Source organism: Eubalaena glacialis, chromosome 19 (genome assembly GCF_028564815.1).
Source record: "Eubalaena glacialis isolate mEubGla1 chromosome 19, mEubGla1.1.hap2.+ XY, whole genome shotgun sequence".
Taxonomy (NCBI): domain Eukaryota; kingdom Metazoa; phylum Chordata; class Mammalia; order Artiodactyla; family Balaenidae; genus Eubalaena; species Eubalaena glacialis.
The window spans coordinates 28,181,673-28,196,699 of NC_083734.1; the positions used below are offsets into that span (position 1 = coordinate 28,181,673).

The 15,027-nt window shown below is 43.7% G+C and overlaps 1 protein-coding gene across 1 annotated transcript in view; it reads left to right on the plus strand.

The window, feature by feature from the left end:
* The window catches only part of C19H17orf67 (chromosome 19 C17orf67 homolog), a 32,941-nt gene that overhangs the window by 447 nt on the left and 17,467 nt on the right, over positions 1–15,027 (plus strand). The window contains exons 2-3 of the mRNA XM_061174991.1: positions 8,776–8,853; positions 9,823–9,923. Coding sequence (XP_061030974.1) covers positions 8,799–8,853; positions 9,823–9,923 — 156 coding nt within the window. The 5' untranslated portion in view covers positions 8,776–8,798. The remainder of the gene's footprint in view (positions 1–8,775; positions 8,854–9,822; positions 9,924–15,027) is intronic.

Here is a 15,027-nt window from a genome sequence, read left to right on the forward strand (position 1 = left end):
TCTTAGTCTGTAATCAGCGAGAGTTCTAGCATGAATGATTTACACAGGATAAATTAACCTTTTCTGTGACTTCCAGCCTCACTGGTGGAGGTGGGAGCTGGCGCAGTTTTGAACGTTGTAAGGGAGAAAACTGACAGTTTTGAGAGTGTTATGTACTGATAGAACAGGATAATCCAAGTAAAAAATTGGTAGCTGTCACCTGCGCTCTCGCTAGTTACTTATTAAACAGAAAGCTGAGGGCTTACTCTGTGCCAAGCACTGTGCGAAGAGCCCCAGCTCTCCCAGAGTGCCAGGACTGTTGAAACATGCCTAACAAGACGGATTTATTAGCCCTGTTTGTAATGGCTTACTGCACCCCAGCTTCAATCTCTGCAACCACGCGCCATGCTAAATTTATCATCCCCATTTTACAGATGAGGAAAACAGAGGTACGTGATTGATGTCACAAACCCAATGTTGGGGCTGAGATCACTTTGTTTTAACTTCGTCATCGAAGAGAGAATTTCTCTTATTTTGTTACTTCTCTGAGAAACTTGCCCTGGACTGTCTTGTTAAAAAGCAGATTCTTATTTCCTTTTTCAGGGATGAGGACTGAGAGTCTTCATTTCTAATAACTGGTCTAATGTTGATGGTTCCCAGGCCACACTTGGAGTGGCAATGCTGAAACATTTGATAACCTGGATTGTGAAGATTGAGGGAGGGCATGTGGTGAAATGGGAAGAGCAGTTAGATGGCATTATGAGGCCTGGGCTCAGATTCCTGCCCTCACACATCTAATGATGTCTTCCTGTGCTTCTGTTCATCTCTCTGGGCCTCAGGTTCCTCATCTGCCACGTGGGACAGTTGGATGAGATCTCTAAAGCTTCCCTTCCCCTCTGATAGCCTTCATGTGTATGGAAATATCGTTGTCTTTTATGAATCCTAGTTGAGGCAGAGCCCTTAAATTAGTTTAGATTTGGAAAGGTAACAAAAGAATATACTTTTAAAAAGTGAGGATTCCCCCTCCCCATTCCCATTATAGAACATCTGGGAAATACAGAAAAATAAAAAGGAAGAAAAAGAATCATCCATCTCTCACCTCAAAGACACTCTATGTTTGAACATTTTGGCCTATTTTCTTCCATTATTTTCTATGGAAACAATGGTTTACTTTTTTGTACCCATAATTTTGATCATATGGTAGATATATTCTCTAGCTAATTTTTCATTTAACATTACAAAATAACCTTTACATGTTTTTATAAATTTGTATTTAATGGTTGCATAATATTCCATTCTATGAATACAGTTCACAGTTTATGTAACCTTAACTCCGTTGTTGGCTATTTAAGTTGTTTCTAAAATATTAGAAGCAACTGGACCGCCTGCCCCCGATGTCAGAACACAGAGGTCATCCGGGATCCCCTTCACTGCCCTCCTGTTTGCACCTTCTGTTTCCTAGGTCCTGTGACTTCCCCTTTCTTGGTGAATTCTCTAGTTTTTGTGGAGCACATCCTTCAGTAGCTTTTAGAGCAAGGGTACATGGGAAGCATATTTTTGAGTCCTTGCATGTCTACAAATGTCTCTATTCCACCCTCCATACCTGATTATTTATCTGCATGTAGAATTCCAAGTTGGAGATAATTTTCCTTCACACCATTAAAGACAGTTCTCCATTTCTGCTTGCTTTTAGTGTTGCTGTAGAGATGTCTGACGTTACTCTTGTTCCTGATCCCTAGAATGCAACTTGTTTTTGCTTTCCTGAAACTTGTAGAATCTTTGCTTTTTCTCCAGTGTTCTGAAATTTCACAAAGATGTGCCTTGGTGTGAGTCTGTTTTCATCTATTTTGCCAGGTTTGCTGGACCCTTTCAGTCTGGAAGCTCATGTCCTTCAGTTCTGGAATTACTTTGTTGATTTCCTCCTGTCTGTTTTCTGTGTTCTTTTTGAAACTTCTGTTATCTGGATGTTGGACCTCCTAGACTGTTCTCTCTCTTTTTATTTTTATTTAATTAATTAATTTATTTAACATTTTTATTGGAGTGTAATTGCTTTACAATGTTGTGTTAATTTCTGCTGTATAACAAAGTGAATCAGCTATATGCATACATATATCCCCATATCCCCTCCCTCTTCTCTCTCTTTTTAAAATAGACTTTATTTTTTAGAGAAGTTTTAGATTCACAGCAAAATGTAGCAGAAAGTACAGAAAAATTATCCACATCCTGCACCAGAGTGGTGTGTTTGCTACAATCCATAAACCTACATTGACACAGCATCATCACCCAAAGTCCATAGTTTGCATTAGAGTTCACTCTTGGTGTTGTACATTCTGTGGGTTTGGACAAATGTATAATGACATGTATCCACTATTATAGTGTCATACAGGATATTACTGTGCCCACAAATCATCTGGGTTCTGCTTATTCCTTTCTCCCCAGACCCTCACCCCTGGTAACCACTGATCCTTTTACTGTCTCCATAGGTTTACCTTTTTCAGAATGTCATATCATTGGACTCATACGGTGTGTAGCCTTTTCAGATTGGCTTCTTTCACTTAGGAACGTGCATTTAAGTTTCCTCCATGTCTTTTCATGGTTTGATAGCTCATTTCTTTTTAGTGCTGAATAATATTCCATTGTCTGGATGGACCACAGTTTATTTATCCATTTACCTCTGAAGGACATCTTGGTAGCTTCCAAGTTTTGGCAATTATGAGTAAAGCTCCTAGAGACATCTGTGTGCAGGTTTTTGTGTGGACATAAGTTTACAAATCCTTTGGATAAATGTCCTCTGTTTAAACATTTTTTTCTCAGTTTTTTTTTAATCTCTCATTTTTGCTCTAATATTCTAAAAGATTTTCATAGCTTTATTTTTGAATCTTTTTATTGAGTTTTTAATTTCTAAGAACTTTTTTGTTGATTTGTTTTCTGAGTCTTACTTTTTTACAGCATCCTATTCATGCTTCATGGGAGCAAAATTTTTCTCTCATCTCTCGGAGGATACTGTTAGTTATTTTTTTCCTTCCTCTCCTTGCCTGATCTGTGATTGCCTCAAGTTGCTTTTTCCTGTAGTTTCTTTTGTCTTCATCTTCCGTGTCAGAGGCTTTCTCAGATGTCTGATGATCCTCCCGGTGACTCTTAGGCACCTTAAGATTTGAGAACCACTGCTAGAGTATCTCTTAATCCCTCAAGCTTGTCATCCCAACTGAAATCCCACAGAGAAAAACAACACATATTTCAGTATTTTTCTCTCCAGAAGGATTGGAGCTTTTCTCTTCCAGTTACAGGCTTAGCCCTTTTCCTCAATGAAATATGACAGTAGCCTTAGAGGTGGTTTCACGAGTAATTCAGTCCATGCTCCATCCCTCATGTGTTTATTTGTACCATCTTACATTACTACACCTTTGCCAATGCCGTGGTTATTCCTGTTTAGGCTGGAGAGAAGCCTGGCAATAGCCGTCAGGGACCTGGTGAGACCTTGGCCATCCTTACCTGCTGGGCAGATGTAAGTTGAGGCCAACGTCCTGGCCCAGAGCAGAAATTATAGCCTGCTCGGGGAAGCATGCAGCAGGCCGGAAAGGGCCCTGTCCAAGGCTAAACTGTCTTACCATTGTATTGCTGCTCCAAAGAGGAAGGTGTGTGTTTGTGTAGCAGGACTGAGGACATATGAAAGGAAACTCAGGGCGTGGGGTGTGGAGACAGAGCAGGGGAAAGCAACTCACACTTAAAAGGGGCCATATTTTATTTTCTAATAAAGATGTATTTTTATTTCAACAGTATATAAAATTATCTTAAGATGTGTTTGGTTAATCTCAATATCATTTGGTCATTAAAAATTTTTTTACAGGCTTTCTATCATGTGTCTGAGAATGGGGAGGGTATGCAAATATAGAGAAGAGTGATTTCGCAGAGAAGGAGGAATAATAATAAAGCAGTAATAACAATAGTTTCCAGGTATTAGTTACTATATCTGTCAAGTACTTTACATACACTTTCTCTTTAAAGTCTCAAAGCACCTTAAGATGTAAGTTTTATTATAATTATTATTCTTTTTTAATAGTGAGTAAACAGTGATTTGGATAGTAAAGAAATGTGCCCAATGTCACACAGCTTCAGTGTGACACAGATAATAAGTTTCAGAGCCAGGATTCAAGCCCAGCTCTATTGATAGCTCTGCAGCCCACAATCTGGACCATTATATCACTCAGCCCACACAGCAGATATTCATTCACTTTTGAATGAAGCATCTGGCAGGACCCTATTATTAACTTAGACCCAAAAGCACCCAGATTTGGACACGCTGACCATCCCATTATACCCCCTGAATCAGTTATCTGTTGTCAGAGTAGTGCTGTGTAACAAAGTGCTCCTAGCTCAGTGGCTTGAAATAACAATCATTTAGTCTTAAGGGTCTGCAGGTTAATGGGAGGCTTTGCTACAGGTGGTGGTAGCTGGAGGTCAGCTGAGTGAGGCTGCGCTGGGCTGGGTGGGTCTGCTGGAGGCTGCACATCTGTGTAGACCCTTTCCATGTGAATTAATTCTGAGACCCAGCTTGAAGGATGGCAGCTGTCTGGGGGAAGCTCTTTTTGTAGCAATGGCTGCAAAATGCAAGAGGGTACACCTAACTGTGCAAACACATTTCCCGCCTCTGTTTGTGTCATGTCTGCTACCATCCCATTGTCCAGAGCAAGTCACGTGGTTGGGCCCAAAGTTAAGGGGCAGGACTGCAAAGTCATATGGTGAAGAGCATAGATGTGCAGTGGTGATGGTAAAGAACTGGTGCTAATAATTCAATCTACCTAACCCAAACCTAACATCTGCCCACACAGTGTGCCTGTAAATTAACGTGTGGGTAGGTACACATGAGATTTATGGAGGTACTGTTATGAATAGTATACAACAATTATATGTACATGGTAAAAATATAGAGTTTATAATCTAGTAGGAAAGGGAGCCAAAAAAACTAATAATAAAAAAGAAAACAACTGCAAAAAGGAATGTTAGAATTTATTTTATTGGCTCTGGGCCTAAAGAATGTGGACACATTATAATTCTCTTGAGACAGATTCAGCAGCTTTCTATAGAAAAAAAAAAAAAAAAGATGTTCCCTTGTTTCTGAAGTTTCTTTAGCTCACAGAATTTGAAATCACTGTCTTATCCTATTGAAAGAGTATGCAGTGTGATGGTGTTGAGAGCTTGATGGTGTCGGCTTTATCACTGATCTTTAAACATTTAAGAATTTCTTTTTAAAAGAGATGGGAAACCCACATGAATGAAAATATCAGTTATGTCAGGGTGCTGTGATATGGGTGGTAGCACTCTTCCTTTATGTATTCTTAAATGTTGTCAAATTGGTAATGTAGCTTTCCCATGTCTCAGTATCTGATGAGGACCTTCAGATCAATTAAAATCCTAGGAAAATAGTCTGAGGCACTGCAGTGCCACCTCTCTCCACCTCCAGTGGATTCCCTGGTATTCTTGGCAACTTCTGGAATGGTGAATGTTGGTGGCCTGAAGTGTCTTTCCCCTGACCTTGGTTGTCCCAGGTTCTTCTCTCTACTCTGCCACCTTGTGGATTTTTTGGGAATTGTGTCTTCTACTGTGAGCCCTGTTGACTCACCTAATTGATCTGGCTGACACTTTCCCTAGAAAGGAGCATAGGCAGGTAGAAGAGAATTCTCCCCACCAGAGTGACACTCACAATCAGGTTACCTTGCTCTTTCAGTTTTTCTATAGTTCCCCCTTTTGAGATGATATCTCCAGAGCCCACCTGAAAGGCATTTGAATGACCCTGCCAGTATCACACCTGAGGGGTCCTCTCCACCTGAGACCTTGAACCAGCATCCCAGGATGGGATACAGGCTTTCTCCAGTCTCACTTCTCCTGTCCACCCGAGGTTCCCTTTTCTTTCTCTCTCTCTCTCTTTTTTTTTTTTAAATTAGAAAAGTAACACGGGACTTCCCTGGTGGCGCAGTGGTTAAGAATTCGCCTGCCAGTGCAGGGGACACGGATTCAATCCCTGGTCTGGGAAGATCCTACATGCCACGGAGCAACTAAGCCCGTGCGCCATACCTACTGAGCCTGCGCTCTAGGGCCCGTGAGCCACAACTACTGAAGCCCCCGCGCCTAGAGGCTGTGCTCCACAACAAGAGAAGCCACCACAATGAGAAGCCCGCGCACCGCAACGAAGAGTAGACCCAGCTTGCCACAACTAGAGAAAGCCTGCGCGCAGCAACAAAGACCCAACACAGCCGAAAATAAATAAATAAATAAATAAATAAATAATTGGAGAATATTAGAAACAATATTAAAAAAATAAAGTAACATAAGCTTACCTAGAGCTTACGGTCCAGTGGAGGAGACAGATTTTAAAAAGTAAACAAAGACAACATTTACCCATTACGGAGAGTGCTGTGAGGTAGAGAGTCATGCTGGTGGTGGGGTGGCAGGGAACCTTCATTAAGTATGCTGGTAAAGACAGGCTTGCTTGAGCAAGAGAAATTACAAATTGAAACCTGAAGACTGAGAAGAATCCAGTCATTAAAAGAGGGAGGAAGAGCATGTGCAAAGATCCTGGGTGGGAAAGAGCTTGTTAAGTTGAAAGTAACGAAGTGTAGCTGGATTGGCATGAGCTGGAGGGGTGCGCTTGGAGTGGGGTTGGAAAGAACCACAGTCCCAGATAACACAGGGTCCTGTAGTGCACGGTAGGGATTCTGATTCTGTTCTGAACCCAGTGGGAAGATAAAGATTCGTAAGCAGGGAAGTGATGAGGTCCAATTTATATTTTGTATTTCTGTTTCAAGAAGACCATCATTACTGCTGCATGGAGAATGGATTGAAGCAAACAGGGAGGGAAGCTGGGAAACCAGTTGGGAGCCTGCTGCAGGAGGCTGGGTGAGAAGTAGCAGTAGCCTAGACTCTGGTAGTGGCAAGAGAGATGGAAGAATCTGGACCCACACTGTTCAATGTGGTAGCCACTAGCCACATGTGGTTACTGAGCACTTGAAATGTGCAAGTATAAAATACACACCAGGTTTTAAAGACTTCGTACAAAAAAAAAGAATGTAAAATATCTGATTAGTACTTTATCTTGATTACATGTTGAAACAATAATATTTTGCGTATTTCATGTTAAATAAAATATAATTTTAAAAATTTTACCTGTTTTTTTACTATTAAAAAATGTGGCTACCAGAAAAATTTAACTTATGTGGCTTGCATCCATGACTCACATTATGATTTTATTGGACAGTGCTGATATAGACAACAGTTACCTAATTAAAAAATACTTTTATACTGAATTTACATTGGATACATTAGAAATTTCTAGCTAGGTATAAATTTTTTTTCTGGTCCATATAAGATGTTTATTTGATATAACAAAACAATGCAGTTAGTGTTTGTTCCAACCACAAAGAATAAAAGGAATAAAAAACTTGACAATGCACATAAAAAACCAAGATGCTTCATGTGACAAATGTATATTCGTAAAATAGTGCTCCTAAAATTTCTCAGTTATTGAAAACTGTATGAGAACAGAAGGATGTTAATAGCAACAGAGTACATAAAACCAAACATCTAATTTTGAGCAAATTAACATATGAGGCAACTTTGCTAACAATGCATGATTTTTTTTCCTTGATAACAGTCGGTTCAGACTATTTTTATACCAGCAGAAAGGGCAGAACACTTAAGTTTAATATCAGTTACACAACATTAGCATAAACTTGGGCAACCACCGATAGGGGGTTGTTTTCTTTTGAGCTGGCAAAGTAACTACAGAAACATCAGATCATTTCTCTGAACTGAGAATTTTATCCCAATAAATGCCACATACCTTCCACACATATTTTTATAATATATTTAATAATTTATGTAATATATATTGGTGATTTGAATTTAAAAAGACTTCAGCTTATTGAGATTTTATTATCTTTATAAAAATAAACTTAAGTGTGGAGTAAGGCTGCTTACAGTATTACTGACTTATTGCACAAGGCCCTTTTGGGGCATAATGGGAAGAGCACCAGGCTTTAAAAACAGAAGAATTTGGCTCGACTTCAGCAAAATGTGTGAACTTGGACATCATTTCACCTCTCTGAACCCCACTTCCTTGTAAAATGAAGATGAGCCATGCATCTCATCCCTTATCCCTCATCCTTAATCACACCCCACGTGGTAGGTACTGTTATTCCCTTTGTACAGGAGAGGAAACTGAAGTTCAGAAAGGATAAGTGATTGACCGAAGGTTATGTTGCTAGAAAGAGGGGAAGCCTGGGCATGAACCCTGGTCTATCTGGGTTCAAGGTCAGCTGAAAAAAAATTTTTCCCCTCATTAGGCTCCTTGCTAATTTCCCTGCTAATTTCTGAAATTACTGGGGAGGTCAAAATGGATTGGTGAATGGGTTTTGGAAAAATATCATAAAATATGTAAATGTGAGAGGTGATTAATTCTCAATGAAACAGTAAGAGCATAAACTACAGAAGCTACAGATAAACACAAACTACTCCATGATGTATATATAGACATATCTATTTAAATGAAATGGTTGTCATGTGTTGCTTTGTCAAATTCAAGCTCCAAAAGTTTTATGATGGATAATTTCCTTCCTCAGGATGAAAATTTATAGGAATTCAGAGGAAAATATTTTCGTGATCATACTGAAAATTTAGCGTCAGATGTGTTTAGCATCATGCTGTGAGTGCTGTTAGTCAAAGCATAAACAGCCTTTGGGCCGGATGTGGCTTTCTTCAAGTAGGCTGGCTCTTTGACGGGGGGAATTCATTCTGTAACAGGCGGAGAGAGGGATCAAGGCAGGATGAAGAGGTTATTTGTGCTTGTGCTGTCTCTCACCTTACTGATTTTCTTCTCAGGTGAGCATTAACTCCCGAAACCTATTTCTATGCTGACAAGATAAACTGGAATAAGTCTATTTTATATTTTTAAAGTATTTTTTCAAAATTTCAAATAATATGTAATGTATAATAATTCAATGCTCCTTTTTTTTTTTCTTCCTAAGAGCAGGCTCCCGGAATTGGTATAATTAGGGATAAATTATTTTTTTAATCTTTAAACATATTGAACACTAATTCTCAAAAATGCTGATAAATCTTCAAGGATACCATCTTTTAGAGTTTATCTGAGATCATCAGAATTTGATATACTTTCTTTTTTCCTTTTTTTTTTTTGGCCACGCCGCGTGGCTTGTGGGATTTTAGTTCCCCGACCAGGGGTTGAACTCAGGCCCACTGCAGTGAAAGCAGGAGTCCTAATCACTGGACCGCCAGAGAATTCCCTTGATATACTTTTATTATAATAGTATCTTTTAGAGTTTGTGTGTGATTATCAAAACTTGACTTAACTTTAATTATAATATTTTCTTTGAGGGATCGTGGGTGCTTATCAAGTTTAATATAATCTTATTGTCATGGGGGAATTTTCTAATAACAACTTAATCTTGATTTAGTGTATTGAGGATTTAAAAGAATCCCACCAAAGCAACTCTGAGGGACAATAAACACACTGACCAGAGAATTGAAGAAAATATGTTTAAAGAAACATGTTCATTAAATTAACAGCCACTTTTAGAGGAATGAGCCATGGCGGCAGCAGGTAAATATGCTTCAGTTGTGCAGCTTTTACTCTGAGTTAACCATATTAGAAACAATTAAAAATTCCCCTCTGGGCCCTCTGGAATGCCACGTCCTTTGGGACAGGTCCCTTTGAAAGAACTTTTGTGCGTTGACCCAAATTGGACTTGCAAATGCTTCGCCTTGGATGGTGAGATGGAGCATGGATGCATGTGTCTGAGAGTCCCTAAGGTCCCTTCCTGACTTTTTCAGGGGCCTCCCCGATTCTGATGGAAAAGCGGGCCAAACAGGTCCTGAGATCCCGGCGCCAGGACAGGCCGAGCAAACCCGGGTTCCCTGATGAACCCATGTGGGTGAGTTCCGGGCTCTGGCTCTTTAAAGGGAGAGAGAGATCATTTGAATGCTTGTTCATTATGAAACCAAATGAGATGCTGGTCCCAGCCCAGCATGGGTGCTGGATGGAGGTTCTGTAGAGTCTCAGGTGTAAGGTGATCTCACCTTCTTATTCACGCCTTTTCTTCTCCGGAGGTGCCAGCTCTGCTCCCCTACTGTTCGAACAGTATTTAAAGTGGAAACAGTGGGGCCGATGGTGGGAGTCCAGAATCCCGTGTGGGCGGCTGGGTGGCTCCCCTGAACGGGTTGCTAGGGAGCTGTGCCCTGAGGCTGGTGCCAACCCCATCTTCTCCCTCTTCCCTTGGGTGCCGGGCAAGCGGGACCAGCATCCCCGGCTAGTGATGCTCTGTCTGGGTAGGCAGAATCTCTGCCCCTGCTGCCACCAGGCTCCACCCTCACCTCGTGCCTCTGATTTTGGTCTTTGGCCTCAGCTCTGCCCTGTAGGTTTGTGGAATCCACCTGGTCTTTCTGAACCAGGGCACCCTTCCCTGCCTTCATTCTGTGACTTGTGGTGGGTGCTACTAGACCCTGCCACCCTGGCCTCAGGCCAGTTCGGGCCCGGCTTGTCTCTCCCTCCCATGACAGAAGTGCTGACATTCCTGGTATTCTTACCCCACTCAGGTGAAGGTAAGTAGCAGGGACCCAGGCAGAGTCAGCATGTCTGTGAAGCCGTGTCTGTGGTCAAGGCTGGTCTCCCACCTGTGCCCACATCAGCTGGGCCGCATGCCCACCCTCTGTTCATTGCGTCTCTGTGTTGAGGCCCAGAGGATGTGCAGCAGTACTGGCCTTTGCTCCGTGCAGAATCATGGGGGTAGTTGGATTAGTTCATTTCAAAGTCTCTCAGTATGATGCCGGGTCGCACAGTGGTGAAGAGTACTGGCTGTGGGCAGACTGTCCCGGTTTGAATCTCCCCATTTTCAAGCTATATAACTTTGAAGAAGTCTCCTCACATTTCTGTACCTCAGTACTCTCGACTATGAAAGGGGGTAAACAATATTATTACTTATATTTCTATAATACTATTATTACAAGAGCATGAAACAACTACTTTATGAGAATAAAATAAAGTAATTCATAGTAAGGCACTTAAAATAGTACTCAGCAAGCAGTAACAACTCCTTTGAGTATTAAGTACCAGGGACAGGGGGAGGGGGGGCGAGGCTGCAGACAGTCACCTGGGTTTCTGCTCAGAGTTGGTGGCAGACACAGATGAATCAGCAAATCACTGTTTCACAGAATGGATTAGAAACGAGCAAGCGATTCAGGCTGTTAAGGGTGGACGTGGCTTTGTTCTCCTTGGTAGGAGAAGTCAGAGGTGGCTGGAATCTCCACACACAGGTGGAAGGGGGCTGGGAGGTGGGCCGGCGCAAGAGCAGGAAGTGTTCGGGTACGTTGGACTTTACCTTGTGTTCAGTAGAGGACAATCAAAGGATGTCTCGAATCGGGGAGTGTACAGTCGGGTTTTAGACAGACAGTTTGAGATGCATTTAGAAGAGGCCCAGGATTGAAGTCTGAGCACACCAGGGCTCAGAGGTGGGCAGAGACAGAGGATCCCGAGGGGATGAGAAGGAATGTGAGGGGATATTGGGGGAAACCAAGCCTCCAGCACGGGGGATGAGGGTTGGGAAGGGGCGGGGTGGATGGTGAGGGAGCCAATGGGGAGCAGGATGCCTGGCTCGAGGGTCCCTGGGGAGCTCCAACTGGCTCTTTGCTCTTTTGGGGTGATGTCTGGAGGGGCCGTTCCAGAGGCTCTTCCTCGGGGGCCCTGGGGGCTGTGGGAGGCTGGTTCGAGGGGCTCTGAAGCAGCAGGGCCCCTCCAGGTGCTAAGGAGATAGGCTCTGCTCAGCTCCAGAGCTGGCTGGGTGTTTTCTCTGCCAGCATCTGGCCCTGGCTGCCCTGAGCTCTGCTTGCGGAACGGCGGCCTGGGCAGGGACTGGAGTGGTTTAGGCATCAGGCAGCATGTGGGTGTGGGTGTTACGGCTCCGCTTCCGCCCCCAGCTTCCTTCCTCCCCCCATGCCAGCTACACACCGTGCTACACTTTATCCCCAAACGCTGCTTGGTGTGGTCCTTCCCTGCCCAGAACTTCCAAGAGCTCCTTCTCTGACCATTTCCCTCTTCCTGGCTCCTGGTCATCACCTGCCTTCATCTGTGACAACCCTCTGCTTGCCTCTGGCATTGCTATTTTACTGAATATCTGGCTTTTTGGGTTTTGTTGGTTTTGGTCATCTTTTATAGGCTTGACCACCACTGACTCATCTTAGCTGCCTTGAACCTGCCTGGTCTAGTTTCTGTGATTCTCTCTAGACTCACCCACCATTTCCCACCCATCCTGTGTATGGTACAGTCCTGTATGTCCGTCACAAAGACACTGACCTGTGTCCAGAATCCTCAGCCACTCAGTCAAGTTTGAAAAAATGCCTGTGTGACCTACAGTTGAAATGTGAACATAAATATGCAATAAGTTATTTGGTGGCTAGTCTATACCTGTAGTTCTCATCCAGGGGTGATTTTGCTCCCCGCCCCAGGGACATCTGGCAATATCTGGAGACGTTTTTGGTTGTCACACCTGGTGGGAGGAGGGTTTGCTATTGACTTCTAATGGGTTAAGGCCAGGGATGCTGCTAAACATCCTACAATGCACAGGGCAGCTCCCACAACAAAAATGATCTGGCCTGAAATGTAATAGTGCCGGGGGTGAGGAACACTGTCTATGATGATGGACAGCCTCTTTCTCTTTTACTGCGTGTGTCACTCTGCGTGTCTCTCGCACTGTCATACATCCACCCACACGCAGTACTGGCTGAACCAACACATAGTTTCTGGAATCACATTTTTCTTAGGAGCATGTTTCTTAACCTTGGCCACATGCTGGAACCAAATGGGGAGGTTAAAAATCTGATGCCTGGGTCCCCCTCACAGAGGGGTGCCCTGCGGTGTGGCCTAGGCATGGGGCAGGGGGGCGAGAGTCCCCTAGGTGGCATCAATGTGCAACCGAAGCTGAGAACCAGTGGGCCAAGCCTTCTGGGGGAGACCCGCCATGGGTAACAGCAGCTCCCGTGGTCCGGTTGGGAATGCATTTAGCTGAGTGTTGAGCTGAGGGTCTGGAGAGTAGATGGGATAGTTGTTCAGATGCAGGTCAGAGTGAGAGTGTGAGAAGGTCAGGTGGTCGATCAGAGAGCACTCCTTGCTGACCAAGATGGGCACTTAATTATACTTTACCTCGACTGTGCCCTGCCGAGCACCAGGCACTGAGGACATAGACTAGACGTTCTTCGTTCATTTGAGATGCTTGTGTCCACTGCATGGCGACGGACGAGCCAGAGCATTCCAGCCTGTTTCCAGTTCTCTAACAAGGTTATCTGGCACACGGGGTCTGAGGAGAGGGCCTTCAAGCTCCAACCAGAAGGAGGAGAGAGGCTGGTCAGGCTTCTTGGAGGAGGCGCCACCGAGCTGAGGCTTGAAGGATGCGGAGTTTGCAGGCAGTGCAACGGTGGGCGAGGTGGGAAGAGAGTTCCCCCTCAGTGTGATTCCAGGCGGTGTTCTGCACAAACTGGCTGTGAACTTTGGGCTTTAGAATGAGGATGAGTCCCTTCCTTTTCCAGGAACCCAGTTTTCTCTGTAAAATGCAGAGGTTGGCCCAGAGTCTGACTGGAAGGTTCATCCCAGGTCTCATATAGAATATGAGGGTCTGGCTAGAGCTTCAGGACGACCGGGTTCTTGGTGCCAGTCAGCAACTGGGAGGAAGAGCCCTGGCAGCTGGCTGTGGACTTGGTGAGGGCCACAGGGGTTTATCTGGAGGCCCTGGAGGGGCTTGTGTAGGCGTCTTTCTCAAACACCAGGGCCTCCCCTCCTCCTGCTGCCATGCGCCCGGCCTCCTGCACTTGCTGTCTGACCTGGTTCCCCCTTGTGGCTTGTTGTTGACTTTTCCTTTTAAGGGATTTACTGAGAGCAAGATGAATAATACGAATCACTTGTTATATAAAAAGAAGCAATTCACCCCCTTTTAAAAAAATTACAGTATTTTTTATTGAAGTACAGTTGATTTACAATGTTGTGTTAATTGCTGCTGTACAGCAAAGTGACTCATTTATATATATATAACTCATTTTTATATGTATATATATTCTTTTTCATATTCTTTTCCATTATGGTTTATCACAGGATATTGAATGTAGTTCCCTGTGCTATACAGTAAGACCCTGTTTCGATTCACCCCTTTTATCTGAGTGGCTGACAGATGTCACAACCATCCCAGCCTGCATCACTGCTGAATGTAAGCGTTGGATGCAGTGACCCCACGTTTGTCAGCAGGTCACCAGGAGGCCATGAGGTGGGACCTCTGGCCAAGGGAACCACCCTTCCCTGCTCTTTACCTCTTGCTGAGACCACCTTCTACTCTCCTTCTTTCTTTGTGCAAACCATCTGCTTACATATCCCTTTGCTAGAGACGGGCACACCGTCCTGTGTGTTCAGGATGGTACGTATTGCGTGTATGTGTGGATTGTGTGTGTGAGTGTGTGTGAAGGTTTGTGTATGACTGTGCATGTATGAGGATATATATGTATGTGAGGGTGTGTGTGTGAGGATATGTATGTGTGTGTGACTGTACATGTGTGAGGGGGTGTGTGCATGTGTATGTGAGCATTTGTGTATGGGTGTGTGTATGATTCTGTGTGTACATGTGTGTTTTGGAAAAGGCCTTGCAGGATAATTTTTTCAGAAGCTCTGGATTCCAGTTTCCTCTCTTTTGACCTTCACTTGAGTGTCTGGGATTTATGGGATGATGGGTGACAGGCACAGAAGGTCCTCTTGGGGCCAGGTTGGAAGGATCTGGCTGTCATAGTGGCGGGGACTTTCGTTCTGTACTCAGTGGGAACCACCAAGGGATTTGAAGTGGGGGAATGATGTGATTAGGGCTGGCGTGCAGGAGCCGTTTAGAGGCTCAGGACACAGCCTCTTGAATGCTGGCCTTCAGTCACCATTATACATGGGACATGGGAAATTACATTTTTGGACATGTTATTGTACCTCCTTCCCATGGCAGCCTGGAGACAGACAGGTGG